Source organism: Gymnodraco acuticeps, unplaced genomic scaffold, assembly GCF_902827175.1.
Source record: "Gymnodraco acuticeps unplaced genomic scaffold, fGymAcu1.1, whole genome shotgun sequence".
NCBI classification, from domain to species: Eukaryota; Metazoa; Chordata; class Actinopteri; order Perciformes; family Bathydraconidae; genus Gymnodraco; species Gymnodraco acuticeps.
The window spans coordinates 994,701-1,011,730 of NW_022989799.1; the positions used below are offsets into that span (position 1 = coordinate 994,701).

Genomic DNA, 17,030 nt, shown 5'->3' on the forward strand with positions numbered 1-17,030 from the left:
TAAACCATTCAGTGCTTTATAAACCAGCAGCAGTATTTTGAAATCTATTCTTTGCCACACAGGAAGCCAGTGTAAAGACTTCAGAACTGGAGTGATGTGATCCACTTTCTTAGTGTTAGTGAGGACTCGAGCAGCAGCGTTCTGAATCAGCTGCAGCTTCCTAATAGATTTTTTAGTGAGACCTGTGAAGACACCATTGCAGTAGTCCAGTCTACTGAAGATAAAAGCATGGACAAGTTTTTCCAAATCCTGCTGTGACATTAGTCTTTTAATCCTAGATATATTCTTTAGGTGATAGTAGCCTGATTTAGTAACTGTTTTAATGTGACTGTTGAAACTCAGGTCAGAGTCCATGACTACACCTAGATTTCTGGCTTTATCTGTTGTTTTGAACATTGCAGACTGAAGCTCAGTGCTAACTTTTATACGTTCTGACTTGGCTCCAAAAACCATTACCTCAGTTTTATCTTTGTTTAATTGGAGAAAGTTCTGACACATCCAGTCATTGATTTGTTCAATGCACTTACTCAGTGTTTGAATTGGAGCATAGTCTCCTGGTGAAATAAAGACTTTTCTGTTTCCCACATTTCTTTTTAAAGGCTCACAATAAATAAAAAAAGTTACTTTTGAACTTACTGTAAAACAAGCAACACACCTGTTCCCTCTGTGTCTCCATTGAGAGCTTCAAAAAGCAAATCAAGGTCTTTGATCCTCAGTAGATAAAGTCAGTCATCCTCTTTGGGAATCACTAATACTTTTATTTTGTTGCTGCTGGTTTGTCATCTTCTCTCAACTGACTTCCACCCCGTTTGGTTCTCCCATTTTTAATCATTTTTTATTTAGTTGCATAAAAAGAACACACTTTTTGTAATTTCTCATTTGTTGTGTCCTCTAAATGTGAAAAAAAATTCCGATCAATAATCATGATTTAAAATGGACTCACTGCTGTTATGATTGATATATTGGTTGTTAAAGCTTACATTATAAATAGCAACCCCTGATAAGAAATGTCCCTCAGCTTTTAGGAACAGATGTAGACTCTTCATCTTCTTCACACATATGACCATGCTGCTGTGGCTCAGGGGGAAGTGGGAGCATAGCAATCAGAGGGTCAGTGGTCTGATCCCCTGCCCCTGCAGTCAATGTGTCCTCGGCTGGATACTGAACCCCAAACTACTCCATACTCTACGGCAGGGGTGTCAAACTCAAGGCCCGGGGGCCAAATCCGGCCGTGACTTCATTTTCTGTGGCCCACAAGAGCTAGCAAAGAATATAATATGTTTATTATACGGTTACATGCCGATTTACAGAAGCACGTAAGCCCATAAACTACATGTCCCACAATGCATCTCAAATTAGCCTTTTTTCTCAGAATTTAAACAAATAATAAAATAAACAAATGAATTTTTATTTACTACATTTACAAAGAAACATGTTCAAATTGAGTAAATCTTTTCTGCACCCTAGTTTCTATAAAGTTAAGAATAATTGCATCAGCGACAAACAATACAATCTGTATATTCATAATGTGAAGATAAACTTCTGTTGTTGCAATGTTGAGGTAGAATGAAGGAGTCTGGCACGTCGTTAGCCAAAGCACTGAGAGTTTATTGAACACAGTACATACACATACGGCCGGGAGATCACTTAGTTTCCCATCGTCCTGAGGTCCACCAAAATCATCTCTGCCGAAAAGACCCACAGAACGCAGCAACACGAGGAGAGGCGGGCTCACAGAAGTCCGCGTTTACCTAATCAATAGCAGATGTGAGACAATAATCTACTTGTCTCAAGGAGATGCAGGCAGGTCTGAAACCCTTCCCCCACAGAATATGGGAGAAGCGTTTGACCTGTGACCTCAACTTACAGAGGAGTTTTTACTAAACACCACAAGCAGATGTTTGCAGTATCACAGATTCTAAGAAACCATAAGAAACTCTATAAACAGATCAGATTAAAATATTCTCTTACACATAACATTAGATTATCAATTCCCATAATTGTCCTGAGAGCTTTTGCGCCACCATCTGCATGGTTGCTTGTCTGATCAAGAAGTACAGTCACTATCAGCAGGCTCAGACTGTTAGTGATGAATACATTCCCTCTGTTGCCTTTCTGAGGTGAGAGTTGAAGGGACCACCTAGAGCTTGTTTAAGAACAACAGGAAATGTTACAACACGGTACATGAGATTTTGTTCTTCCATGACTTTCTGTTTTCGGGCATAGTCTGGGTCAGAGGCGGTGTACTGCACCACATCAGCGTCAACCTCAAGGTCTTCCCGTTAAGTCACATGCTTCTCCATTGGATCAAAGATTGGAGCTTCATTGACATCCTCCACAGTCACCACCACTGTGGCCGTGGCAGTGGGCAGAGAAGTAGCAAAAGGAACCTCATTCTCCACGGCAACCATCAGAGTGTGCGTGCCGCTCGTCTCAAAGTCGAGACCCTGGTTGGATGGAAGATAAAAAGCAAAGTGACAGTTCATCACAGCTCACACTGCTGTACAACCCAAAGGTACCTTTTTTTTACTGAGATAATACACGTAAGTGTTTGTTATCTGACAAACAGAGCAGGTTAATGCAAACCAACTATAGAACAATACATTTATTGTAAAAATCACTAAACTTTATGAATTCTGAGAGAATGCACAATATTAGTTTCCTTCCTACCTTGACAGTAGAGATGATTCCTTCGAGCTTGTTGGTTCCTGTTTTCACTGTGAAAAGTCCTCCGGGATCACCATCCACGATGGTGAACTTGGCGTTCCAGGCTGGGGAATGTGGCTCGTCTCCGTCGGTTACTGACATGGTGACGACCAGAGTGTCCGCTTTATTTTCAGCTACTGATGCCTCATACTGTGGGGAATGAAGGAGGGGGTAGATAGAAGTGAAACAAATAATGAAGACAAAGATTTTTTTAAATGCTTGGTGTTAAACAAAAGTACGTTTTTATGATCTGCTTTCATAATGGGCGGCAGTGGTTCAGTCTGTAGGGACTTGGACTTTGGATTGAAGGGTCGCCAGTTCACAACCAAACAAATACGGAGTGTGGACTGGTTCTGGAGAGGAGCCAGTTCACCTCCTGGGCCACTGCCGAGGTGCCCTTGAACAAGGCACCTAACCCCACAGGGGTTGACTGGCTGCCTCTCCTCTCTGGACCTCTCAATGCATGTGTGAATGTATAACTGTGTGTATGTACAACTGTGTGTATTTGTATGTGCGCACAAAAGACATAACTGTGTATTTGTATGTACCTATATAAGAAGCATTTGCATGTATACAAAACTGAATTCCTCAATAAAAAGGTCCATCTTCTTCATGCACTTTAGTTCAATGCTAATAATGTAAATAATAAACTTCCAGGACCCATACTGAGATCCGATCCTACAAGAACTACTACTAAAATGAAAAAGAAGCAGTCTTTATTACTAATAATCTTTTACATCACCAAAAAGGTTTCTGCAGCAAACCTGTCATTGACCTTAAGTTGACCGTCTATAAACTGGAGCTTTCATACATCAATACATCAGTTTGAAACCACTACCTAATGAAATTGCCAGCCACTAGCTTGACAGACATCATTTCAGTCACAAGGATGTTGTACTTACCAATGGCTGAGTGAAGACCGGAGCGTTGTCGTTGCTGTCTGTCACAGTAAGGATTACTTTGGTTTCTCCTTCCAAGCCTCCTCCCTTCATGTCAGCGGCTTGTACAACCAGAGTGTACTTTGGGTATTTCTGTTAAAAGAGACACACGGAGTTTAACTCAACTGGAAGCCTTACATGATTTGCTCTAATTTCAAAGAACCCATTAAAAAGCTTCAAGTAGAAATGTCTAGTATAATCCCATTAGCCTCAGCAGAGACAGATTTGTCGCTGCGTTAGCGTGGCAACCGTACAAGATGCAGTCGAGAAGCTATACAGATGTGGAGTTTTGATCAAAATGGAGTTCAATAATGGCCATGGTGAGAACAAGGGCGGGGGGGGGGGGGCAAGCGACCGTAAGATAACATTACAGGAAAAAGTAGAAAGAATGCCTCAGACCCTGTTTGGGGGCATTTCTCTTTCCAACTACAAAAGCAGTTTATAGCCACAAGATAACTTCAGTGAAATGTCATTAAAAAAAAAAAAAGTTTGAAAAATCCCACCCAAGCTTTATTTAAACCATCGTACTTAAACCAAATAAAACTAGTTTGTCTGAAATAAAGGTGATTTAAAAAGGTTAAATGTGAAAGCACACAGGTGAAATTGGTTTTAGAAGTCTCACCTCTCTGTCTAGCCCACCGGCATTGACTCTGATGACTCCATTATTTTGGTTGATTTCAAACAGGTTGTCTGCGGGCAATTTTGGCTCCTGGTCTATAATTCTGTAGAGGATATCCGAGTTGTCAGTAAGTGGCTTATCAGCATCGGTGGCAACAACCTTGATCACCTCAAAACCTGAAAAGAGAAAAGTGCAAATAATGTTCAGAGGTTTCTTCAAAGTTCGCAGAACACTTTATTCAAAAGTCACCTATCATGCTATTTGTAGGCAATAGCATAGGTCTCAGATATATAAAATATATTAAAAAACATGTCTCTGAATTGTTTTGCTCAAAATACCAAACAGATCACCCATTCTAGCCAGGCCTCATATACCTATAGTTCACTTCCTGTTACAAAAGTGCTGATTCTGGGGTTGCGGTCGGATAATCCAAAAATCAGCTCCTAAATTCTAACCCTATCGTCTATTCCTTGACCTCTGAGTGAAACGTCACGGGGTTAAGGGATAGTGGATAGGAGAATCCAAAAGGATTTAGGAGAAGAGACTGCGGTACTTTAGAGAATCCGACTGCACTTTCACTATCCGACGTGTTTATGATGCGCCAGCGGACGTCATGAATGTGCGTCTGCTGCTGTGGGGGAACTATGGAAACTACAGTTTTCTATACAGCGGACTACAACATGGATGTTTAATAAGAACGAGGGACTACTGTAAACTCATCTGCACCGTGCTCTGATGCTGTTGTTTTATGCTTTATGAACGTGGACAACAGAGAAACATATTCTTCATGACCAAAGTTGGAATTGAAATAAAAAAGGAAAGTGTAACTTATGCTCGTCACCCTCTCCCTCCGGTCCACATTAATACAAATGATCCCAATACGTATGATTGTATGAACTATGAAAATATCTTAAAATCAATACAAATGTATTTATTATAAACGTTAGTCCTTAACATCTATCACTGTGTATATCACCATTCAAACATCTTTTAAAAGTTGAACAACCCCACACAGCTCAGTGAAATGTTGACTTTATTTGATCATTTCAGTAAAAACTAACGTTCATATTTCTCTTTTTGATTATAATACTGATGAACGTTCAGAAAAAGCACTTTGGCAACTTACCACATACGTTTTAAAATGCTTAATAAGCACCGTAACTTTCATGATATAATTTTTCCATCATTTCCGTCACGACTGTTGTGTGACGGCAAATGCTGCGGCTGCAATGCATTGTGGGGCAGCATTTTCTCCTCTCCTTTCGGTTAGGGAGGTCCAGTGGTTCCTAAGCTAAAGGAGGTTATAAAGGAAGTTTGAAACCTCTTTTCCTTTCATTTAGAGAATTGGAACGGCTCTTATCATGGCTGCCACTGAGGGACTTCCGGGTCATTTCACTCCGTTAGGAAGGTTCCTAAGCTAAATGGACTATTCGACTTCAGCCCAAGTATAAAGCTTTAAAAAATATATATATATTTGAGAAAAAAAAGAAGAGGGCGCAACGTTTATGCCTGCTCATACTGGCAGATACTGCCGTGATGAAACGCCATATATTGTTCAAAACCACATCAAGAATTATTTCTGAAACAGTATGGAGCTCAAAGGCGTTCCGTCTTGCCGGTTTACCACAAGGCGAGTTCCTTTTTATATCCTGCTTCTTCTGAAAAGCTGGATCAGCTCCGTTGTAGCCCCGTTTAAAGAGAGAGGGTTTTATTTTCTGACGCTGCGCGAGTTCTCTGACACACCGGGGATACATATTTATGTATAAAAGACATCAAAAAGTGCATCTTGCATGATAGGTCCCCTTTAAAAAAAAAAAAAAAGGGTGATTAAAGAAATAAAGTTGGGCTTGTATGATGGTTTTCTTTCTAACCCAACTATGTGAATGTGCTGTGCTCTGGCTCAGTCAGCGAAGTCATTTTGGAGTCGTCATACCCCATATAATGTAAACAAATTAACCCTAAATATGATCACTAACTACTATTATGCATCATGCACACAGGTAGATTTAGAAACCAAAACATTCTTGAGACAATTGTTTTTCTGGCCTAGAGCCATAGTTTCATCTGGAAACATATTTTGGGAATCACTGACGGTACCTTTTGCCGAGGCCTCAGCCACTTCCCCCAGGTAGGTGTCTTGGGAGAAAACAGGTTTGTTGTCGTTCTGGTCAATCACTTTCACATTAATTTCCATTGGTTCCTCGCCCATTCCTGCACCATCTGCCACCGCGTGTGCTAGGAACTGCATACAACAAAAACATTTATATTATAGTACTATATATATGAAAGATATAGCCATTTATCCATTTCATATCGCTAGCATGCATAGAGACTGTTTTCGGATGTGATAATAGAGGATGATATGGAATGACGTCCCGAGTCGAGCAACTAGGGCTGCTCGATTATGGCAAAAATCATAATCTCGATTATTTGGGTCATTAATTGATATCACGATTATTAAAAACGATTATCCATTTACTTTGAAAACATCAATTTATTAAAAAATGTGAACAGAATGTTTTTAACAGTTGATTACCCTGAACTGTAAGTATAATTCAACTGAAAAACCAATACAAAATTATCGTTTTATTTCGATTATGTTGTTTTCATAATCGTTGCAAGCCAAAATCATAATTGCGATTAAAATACGGTTAATTGAGCAGCCCTAGCACCAACAGAAGAAGTGTTTGGTACCAAGAGTTATTATTTTTGGATAGGTGTCGTTTGACAAGCCTAAACGGCTGTGATTGGTCTCATCAGTCAAAAATAGTACAGGTGCATCTCGATAAATTAGAATATCGTGGAAAAGTTCATTCATTTCAGTAATTCAATTTACAAAACGTGAAAACTCATGTATTATATAGATTTATTACCGAGGTGAATTATTTCAAGTGTTTATCTTGATGATTAAGGCTTACAGCTAATGGAAATTTGATTACTACATTAGACTAATACAAAAACAGATTTTTAATACAGAAATGTCAGCCTTCTGAAAAGTTTGTTCATGTGTTTGCACTCAGTACTTGGTTGGCTCTCCTTTTGCATGAATGACTGCATCCATGCGGCGTGGCATGGAGGCGGTCAGCCTGTGGCTCTCCTGAGGTGTGATGAAGCACAGGTTGCTTTGATAGCGGCCTTCAGCTCGTCTGCACTGTGGGGTCCCGTGTCTCTCATCTACCTCTTGACAATACCCCATAAAGCCCTTCATGCTTCCCTCTTCTGAAAAGACTGGAGATGCTGACTTCCTTTTCCAGCAGGACTTGGTACCTGCCCAGTGGCGTAACTATCGACAGTGCAGCCGGTGCATTGCACCGGGGCCCACAGCCGTCCAGGGGCCCATGCAAAAACAAAAACAAAAATGTATATATATAATTTTTTTTTTTTCATTTTTTTTCAAAATATATTTTTATTTTGGGGCCCCAATGACTGGTTCACGCAGTCTTCAAAGTAACCTAGCAACCTACATTATGTTTTAATTTGTCTGTCCAATGACCTTGCTCCCTTTCATGTCATGTGATACCTTGCGTGACGAGCAAACCGTTTAATCAACATCAAAAGTTATATGTACTACACAGCTATAGCAGCAGCAAGATCGGCAGAATTATAACAAATTGAATAGCTAGCATTTATAATGTACAGCAAACCAAAACACAAGAGCGGTGCTCAAAAGAGAAAGGACAAGAGAGAACAAGGAGATAGGCTAAACAGACAAAATTAGAAAAAAATGTTTGTCAAACATCGTCCTCGAAATCGAATGCTAACGTTGGTAATGTTGACGTGCAGCGGCAGCCGGAGCCGGAGGCTAACGATAGCTCACCTGCCTCACCATCATCTAGCTCCACAAGTGAAGCTGTATCCGTGGCTGTGCGACCTTCTTCTCCAGCCATGAGCCAGGAGGAGAGGATGGATTTGGCTGTGCCCGGTGGTGGTCCTACAGTTCCCGCAAGGGCCCCGCCCCCAACCGATAGGGGATTCTATGGCCCTATTGAGACCCCCGACGCCAAGATCAAAGGCTATATTATAGCAACTGGCCCATGTAGGCCTATCGGCCCATTCCCCAGAGACACACATCAAGGAAACAGGTGTTTCTCCGAGATGTTTTACACCACCACTACCAGAGCAGATACCAAACTGCCACGGACATGGCTGTGTTACTCCCCCACCCTGGACAGTGCCCATTGTGAGCCGTGCTGGCTGTTCGCAGACCGAGGTGCACCGTTCTACAGTGATGCGTGGACATGCGTTGTCTGCGAGGATTGACTCACATGCACAATCTCAGGTCCATGTTGGAGCGTGTGTCATTGGAAGAAAAACGGGAGAATCGATGCAAACATGGAGAGGAATGCCGACATTTCTGTATCAACAATCAGTTTTTGTATCAGTCTTATCTAATATTCAAAATTTTCTGAGATACGGATTTCTGGGTTTACATTAGCTTTAAGGCGTAATCACAAAGTTTAAAACAAATAAACGCTGGAAACTTTTAATTTCAATTAATTAAATTTTTACAAAATTCTACTTTATTGAGATGCACCTGTATGTAGTAGTATTACACTTGTTTTGTTTATTCAGATTCTAAACTAATACATTCTGAAGGGAACTTGAGCACAAAGCACATCCAGATGTGTCTCTCTGATCCTGAAACAAAGAGTGTGTGTATAAAACCAAGACGTGCTCACCTTGTATACATCTATCTGCTCTCTATCCAGTGGTTGTGTGAGGTACAGACTGCCAGAGTCTCTGTCCATGACGAACAGGCCAACAGGATCCTGATCAGCTCCTGGACCAGTGATGCTGTAGAAGATCTTCTTTACCTTGTCCTCATTGGATCGGATCTGGAAAAAAGCAACAAGGCTGAGTTAGGGCTGAATATATGAGTTACAATAATGCAAAAATATTGTCACAATAGTTTGAATTAAACTGCATTAACATCTCTGAGATACAGCCACCTCAGTCAACTTTACAGGGGTGGGGTCATATCAGCCACAGAGCGCCTGAGAACAAATATACCATTTCATTTCCTGAAAGGACGATTAGACTTTTCATTAGAAAGCAACTTTTTGTACAATAAAACAAGGTGATTGTTTTGTTTGAATTAATGTAACATTGGCTTTATTTTGAGAGCAGTGGAGAGAGACGACCACAAGAACATTTGAAGCTATATTTAAATTGACATTAAATCGAAAAAAAAGAATCAGAGCAGAATGACAGCAGCAGAAACCATGAAGGAGCCCTCCTTTACAGAAACAGATATTTAATATACAGATTAGAATGAAGGGGTTTTAGTTCCTCTTACCTGAGAGACTTTCAGTGGGAAGGGTCCTCTGACGTTCTCAGAAACACTGATGACAGGAATGACCCAGTCTCTCTTCCTCCTCCTCAGCCCTGCACTAGCTTTGCGGAAATGCAGAATGGGCACCGGCTGATCGGCGACACTCTGAAAGAACATGCTCATAATAGTCAGTTATTTTGCCGCAGACATTCCACATTGGACTCATTAGCCTAAAGTGCTGAAACAGAGAAGTTACAATGACAATGAAGAAATATCTGATCATGTTACTTTTGTACTATATCCTATTATATACTGTGTCATCATTTCTGACAGAATGACTTTAAAGTATTTTATTCATCCAGGCTAAAGAAACCTAACACACAAGATGAAGGCATACACAAAGCGGACAATGACATCAACTTCAGAAAATGGGTAGCAACATAAATGATAATTGCATTAAATAAGGCAAATTCAAGCACATTTTTAGCACAAAGGCTGTTTGGCCACAGACTTTCTTTTTTTTTAAACTGTTATACTAATACTTATCTCATCATCTCTTTAAACAGCAATGGTTATTGCAAAGCGTCCCACAGGACCAGAAACATTTGCAGAGAAATGTAATTATAGCCTTCATTAACACATAAGGTGCTAAGAAGTTTAATATAGGCACTAATAAACAAATAAGTAGTCCTAGTATCAATCTAAAATGGCTTACCTATGAAAATACTCACAATAACTAAATGGAAGCAGTGAGTGTTGGCTATTCATACGCAGCCACAGAGGGGCAGTGTTGTTATGAACAGGTGTTGTGTGTGTGTGTGTGTGTGTGTGTGTATATATTTAATATATTGTTTTGAAAATAGTTTTATTAAGACTAAAAATGTATTCTCAAACACCCTTTCAATAGTGTCACTAATCCTACCTGAGTCTTATTAGCAGGGTCCACTTTAGTATGGTGGTGGTGATGGTGCTGGTGGTTGTGGTGTATGTGGTCTCCATGGTGATTGCTATGATGCAATACTCTGACAGGAACACTAATGTTGTGTCCTTGAGAGGTCCAGGTGTGGACGAAGAAATCCTGGTTCCCACGAATATGTACAAGTTCTTTCACCTGGAGGGAAGACAACAGTCATCATCGAAGACCAGATTGGTGCAATAACTTTTAAATGTAGCCTACAAAACTGACTGTGAATATTGCTGTATTTTGCAAAACGCAGGATTGTAGCACAACAAGGAAGTTAAAGCAGTGCTGTGCTATTTAAAATGTGAATGTTCAATACAAATATTCTGTCACAATATCAATTAATAATGGTTAGAAATTGTAATCTCAATGACGATCACATTTTGCAATTGAGCCTTACATGTGTACTGACCTTCAGTATGCCGTCTCCCTGTACCGTGAAATGTCTGTCATCACTTTTGAAGACAAATATGGTGCGGTCTGTGCAGTCAGTGAAGGCCACTAGAATTAAACAGAAGAAATGGTCATACATTACAAATGCAGTACATTCAGAGAAACATAGCAAGAGCTGGCAATGGAGAAAAGCAGATGTTCTAGGAACTAAAAAAAGTCAACTAAAGAAACACTTTCTCGACACTGGATTAAAGAGAAGAGTGTATTTATAACTTATTGATGGCCATGCTAAAAGGAAAGCAAAAGGATCAAATAAAAGAGAAAACTAATCAGATAACACGGTCTGATTTCCGCAGCAAGACTAAGAAGAGATTCCACCCGAGATTTGCTACAGGAAGCTTGTGATAGCAAAGAAAAGCCCAACTCAGGCCATGGATCAACCAAAAGGCAACCTTGAATTAAAGCGCAGCTCACTCGTGTGCTCTCACCCCCCAACATCTAGCCCAATGCATGCTGGGGTATTCTCTAGTGGAACCCTGCACAGGATAGCCAGTATCGTGGGGCTGGCCTTTTTCTAAGTGGCTGTGACTAAGAGATAATAAGCAGTATAGTGAAGTAAAGATGTTGATAACTTTGACTGCTGTAGTTGGTTTTTCTCAGTTGTGACTTTTGGTAAAAAAATCTACTTCTACATTAATATTTGACAATGGATTCGAAATAACTGGTTAAACAAATCGTAAACCTCCCAGAGCAAACCAGTAGCCTGGTTCATTATTGTAGAACATTGTCATAAACAAGCAAATATTTCACAATCAGACATAAGCCACTATTTGAATAGCACATCCTGCAGAACAGGCTCGGGGACACTGTTGTACCCTGCAGGTAAGAGCATTAGGTGCAAGCTGAGACCTGAGGTAGTTTGGGAGTGAGAACAATGTGAGCAGCTAATCTGTAGACGGCAATCTGAGTCAGTCGAGCACGTTAGAAAAGCTCAGGAGTTTTATCTATGGCTTTAACTTATAGATCCAAATGCTATAGTTCAAATGTTCCCATTGAACATGGGAAACAAACAACCCAATTACCTTGAAGTGTTAACCAAAGAGTGAAAGCTTCACAGATTGTTCCTACCTTTTCCCAGTCTTGTGTGTGGCTTCAGGAACTTTGTGGACACTTTGAAAATGAACCTGCTTGACTTGAATCCAGGTACACATGTTGGCTCTTCGGCAGGCACTAAGACAGAGGCCTAAGAGAGGAAACAGACTTCAATTCAATATAAATCCAGATGTATGGAATATGGGTAAAACAGTAGCTGACAAGAACTGTTATTTAGTCGGATTTTGTTAAGGAACTTTAAAATGACACTCCTTGTTATCAAAACAGTATACAACATGTATGCCTCGTTTCCTCAGCAGCTATGCTTAACTCCAATCAGTGTGCAGTTTACTTTGACGCGGGGGTGAGCAGCAGAGGTGGGGAGAGGCGGGGCTATTGCACAATCATTATCAGAAAATGATCGCTGAAGCTGCAGTACATATCCACAAAAGCAGCGAGTACGATCCCCCCCGGATGTGTAAGTCTGCTGTAGATGTTGCACAAAGAACTGTAGCATGGTCAGTAGCGTCCGGAGCACGATAGCAACTCTGCGATCCGCCATTGTTGTTGTTGTTGGTGGCGAAACACATCAGCAATGGCGCGGGGTACGCGGAGGTGAGCAGCAGAGGTGGGGAGAGTCGTGGCTATTGCGCAATCATTATCAGAACATGTTCGTATAGGGCGCACACACGGAGCTGTTTGACCCCCCAGAGCGTTGCGTATGCCGTTCTATCCACCTTGGGACCCGTTATCGTTTCCTCAGTCGTTTAGTGCCGTATGCGGTCGTCCTCGTGTGGCCGAATGGTCTATATGACACTAAACAGTAACGCAAACGGCCGTTTTTGTCCTCGTGTGGCCGGGGCATGAGAGTCAGGTGACAAGGGGAGCACGTCTGTAACCCGACACCGTTGCAATGAATCGACATCTGACCAATCACGGCTTTGATACGGCCACTAGTGCAGGTGAAGAGATGTCTGTGAAAAGACAGTTTCAGTCCGGAGCAAGCAAGAGGGGAAAAAAACAAAACATGAAGAAACTAGAGCATCACTCCAAGGTGGGTTATTGTATGAGTCAAATGTACAACTTGCGAATGTTGTATAAGTCAAATTGCCAATTGCCATATTAAAACATCAGCTGCAATTCAGGACATGAAGAAGGCAGTCTCTGCATAGGCTAATGAAGATGCAGTTATTTCCAGCATTCTTTATTTAACATTCATTCAAGTATGTGATGCTTGTTATCTGCTGATGTACAGGAGGAAGAGTGATACACTGTCTTTCTAGTTGGCTTACATAACAGTTAAAGTTTACAGCCTAAAAAACATGGAGCATTTTTTCCCCATTTATTCATTTTTATGTCAATTTGCACATTTCATGGTGATGCTCAGCCTCTCCCCTTAACTCCTAACGGCCCGTCCGCATTCACTTTGAATGGGGTGACGTCACTTTTCACCGAACTGCATTGTGGGAAGCAGAGCGGAGCTTTCCTGGCGTTTCAGGCTGCAAAAGTTGAGCAATGTTCAACTTTTTAAGCTTCTGAAGCTTTCGGTGGAAGCGTCAGCCAATCAAATCATATGCCAGTACAAGCTCTAGCCAATCAAACCGCTGCTTGTGTGTCCGGGGCGGGAGATTCATGTGATAGGTTGTTGGTCGAGTTTCAGACACGCCCGCCGGCAAGCTTTTTCCAAAGCCGCTGTGTGGATGGGCCGTAACAGTCATCGTCATGTCAACCACAACACAGAGAAATACTGATGGAAATGTGTGTGTAGTTGTTGATACATTGCTGACAGAGGGAACTACATTTGAATACAGATTTAAGAAATATCAGTTTTTGAGCATGTCATAAGCATGTTTTGTCTTGACTATATTACAACTATATTATAATAAAATATAGTATTTATTTTATTGAATTGATTATGATTATTAGTAGAAGTAGTTTATTTGCATTAATTATATTTTAATCTTTTTGAGGCTAGTATTTGGCAGGAAATGCAGACGTATTTACCTGTAAACGCACACTGAACGACATAAATGCACATTTACCATTTACCTCACTGTATACAAATTAACTGTGTTGATAATAAGAAACAGGAATTATATTTGCAAAGTAGTCTACTTTGTTTCCAAAAAAAAAAGTTTCACTCCTGTCGGTTGGGGGGGGGCCTCATCTCACAATGTCGCTTGGGGCCCCAAGTTGGCCAGGGGCGGCCCTGGGTCTATGATATAACAAGACAATGTAAAAACAACCAATTGCATTAAAAGTACTAAGATCTCCAGGTGAGTAAGGACTTTAAATTGTGTATTTTGTCCAACCATTTATTAAAATCATATCAAAAGGTCAAAGACAAATATATTTCTTTATTTTAAAGAGCACTATCAGCAAATTTACATTTTCATATTTGGTAGGTGGTGCAAGTAACAATTGAATAATCATCAGAATTGCTGTGAAGGACTTCACACAGGACTTAAAAAGGTTGTTATAAGAAAATGTGATTCTTTTAAATCTATCATTCACAAAATTGTAAAAGAAACTTGTTCTTGAAATGATTACTTCATCATAGCAATTCATATATAAAAACGACTAATGACTAATGTGTGAATGAAAATAATTCAATTGAGACATGTTGGGCTGGAATTCAACCTGCAGACAACGTCATCAACGGCACAGGGCGAGGCCGGCAGATCCATCGATGGGCAGTGTCACTACCCGATCTGTCCATGGATGTATAATAAGAACTGGATACAGCGTGGGAGGCGGGGCCTCATTAATTCCTATGAGAGTTGCTCAATAGCGCATGATGACAAAATGGCCCAACTTTTGAGAGAGCGAAACGTCACAGATTAGCCGGCATGCCTGAGAAGTACCCGTATGTGCGCTCATAGCGCAACTTTAACCACGCCACCCAAAAGGCTCGTTCACATTAAGCACGTGAATTTGCGTACACGTAACAGCACCGCGCGTTCATGACAGCATGGTACTGGATTTATATTAACGAGGCGGCAGTTAGCAGCTAGCGGCTAACTAGTAAATGATGCTAACTTACACATCAATCGTTATGTACTTTTATATTACGCTGACATCAGGATCTAGTGATATCCAAGCAACAGAGCTTCATTTAGCATGATACTTGTGTGGGTTGTACATGAAACCACTTGGTAATCAGTGTTGGGACTAACGCGGTACAAGTAACGCGTTACTGTAACGCCGTTATTTTGGGTAGTAACTAGTACTCTAACGCATTACTTTTTAAATTCAGTAACTCAGTTACCGTTACTACATGGTGCGTTACTCCGTTCGTTTTTTTTATATAGTCAACAGCCAGGCGAACAGAGATGAGAACTGTACTTAAGTACTTGAGTAAATGTACTTAGATACTTCCTGTGTCACATGCGGAGACGGGCTGTGGGCGTGTTTGTGTTGTTTACTAACAAGACTATCATGGCGGCGGCGGAGCTCAAGTCTAGTTTCTCCACCTGGAGATATTCTCACTATTTCACTTTTGTCGAGCACAAAGAAAAGAACGTTTCTGTTAAATGTAAGTTGTGTCCTGGCGGGTCAAAGATCCTATCTACTGCCCAAACCAGCAATTCAAATCTCTTAAAACATCTGCAAAAACAACATGCTGGGACGAAGCTAGTAGCTAAGACCACAGAGACTCAGCCGACGCCACTCCGCCTCCACCTAAGCAACAGCGGCTGGATTTTAACCAAGGGACTGCTAGCCAGGGAAAAGTCGATAAAGCCATTGCACGGTATGTTGAAGAACACATGCAGGCTATTGCTACAGTGGAGTCACCCGCTTTCAGGGAGCTAGTTAGCATGATAGCACGGGCGGCACACGGCATATGGGACGGAAAACTTTTTCCAACTACCTGGAGAAAGAATATACATTACATTACATGTCACTTGTTAGACGCTTTTTTATTTATTAAAGCGACTTACATACTCAATACTGTGGGCAATCCCCACAGGAGCAATTTGGGGTGAAGTGTCTTGTCCAGGGACACAACGACATGCTGACTGCAGTGGGGTTTGAACCTGTGACCTCCTGATCCGAATACCAACTCACAACCCACTGCACCACACGCCTCCCCCCCACAAAAATGGAAAGCTAGCTAATATCGATGCAATCCAGAAGTAACTAAAACGTTACTTTTCACAGTAACGCATTATTTTTTGGTTTAAGCAACTGAGTTACTTTTGAAATGAAGTAACTAGTAATGGTAACTAGCACAACACTGCGTAATATATACAAATGTATATGTTGAAGCCTGTTATGATCAATTGTGAGTTAAAAATGTATCTAAAAAGTAAAGCTGACGATGGATTACTGTGGTGGAGTTAAAATAACAATAGCCTATTTCTTTTTGAAATGTGATGGAGTAAAAGGATAGTAACTGTGATTATTCATGTTAAGTAGCCCACAAGTAACTAAAACATATAATACTTGAAGGAAAGGTGTAAAATGTTCCCATAAATACCAATATCACAGTACAACACCCCTTGTTGTTAAATACCAACCATGTATATATATATATATATATATATATACATATGCCGCTAAAACTGTGTAATATACCAGGCTGCTAAATCCTCCAAACTGTTACAGGATGTGTATTTTGTGAAATGTGTATTTGTTTTTAATTATAATTTCTTGTTTTGAATCTTTAATACTTTTTTTATGCATACTTTAAGTAACATTAGGCTGTCTTTGGCTCTTTTCTGCTGTAACAATGTAAATGTATTCTGATCTAATTGATGTTTTTGTCAGTTTGTTTCCCTATATTGCAACACTTATTTAGTTTAAGATTATTTCTCCTTTTTTTTACAGACATCCCCAACCATAGTGGAATGCTGTTGTAAAGGATTGCATTGATCCGTGCATCAATACCTTCACCCAGCTTTGAGGCCTCCAATGAATGAACATCATCTTGTGGCTGGGAAAAATGTGAACAAATAAATCTCACAAAGAGTGACTTTCTGGTGTAATCATTATAATATCAAAGACAAGCACTTTAAGTAACAATATATAAAATCATTCAGCAGCAGA

The 17,030-nt window shown here is 40.5% G+C and overlaps 1 protein-coding gene across 1 annotated transcript in view; it reads right to left on the reverse strand.

The window, feature by feature from the left end:
- Window positions 1-1,587: 1,587 nt before the first annotated feature.
- LOC117550746 (cadherin-1-like) overlaps window positions 1,588-17,030 on the reverse strand; it is a 34,501-nt gene continuing 19,058 nt past the window's right edge. Inside the window, exons 3-12 of the mRNA XM_034223272.1 lie at window positions 12,018-12,132; window positions 10,897-10,997; window positions 10,458-10,646; window positions 9,560-9,700; window positions 8,943-9,098; window positions 6,361-6,505; window positions 4,267-4,439; window positions 3,609-3,737; window positions 2,671-2,856; window positions 1,588-2,447 (exon numbers count right to left, since the gene is read on the reverse strand). Of these exons, the coding sequence (XP_034079163.1) occupies window positions 2,283-2,447; window positions 2,671-2,856; window positions 3,609-3,737; window positions 4,267-4,439; window positions 6,361-6,505; window positions 8,943-9,098; window positions 9,560-9,700; window positions 10,458-10,646; window positions 10,897-10,997; window positions 12,018-12,132 (1,500 nt within the window). The 3' untranslated portion in view covers window positions 1,588-2,282. The remainder of the gene's footprint in view (window positions 2,448-2,670; window positions 2,857-3,608; window positions 3,738-4,266; window positions 4,440-6,360; window positions 6,506-8,942; window positions 9,099-9,559; window positions 9,701-10,457; window positions 10,647-10,896; window positions 10,998-12,017; window positions 12,133-17,030) is intronic.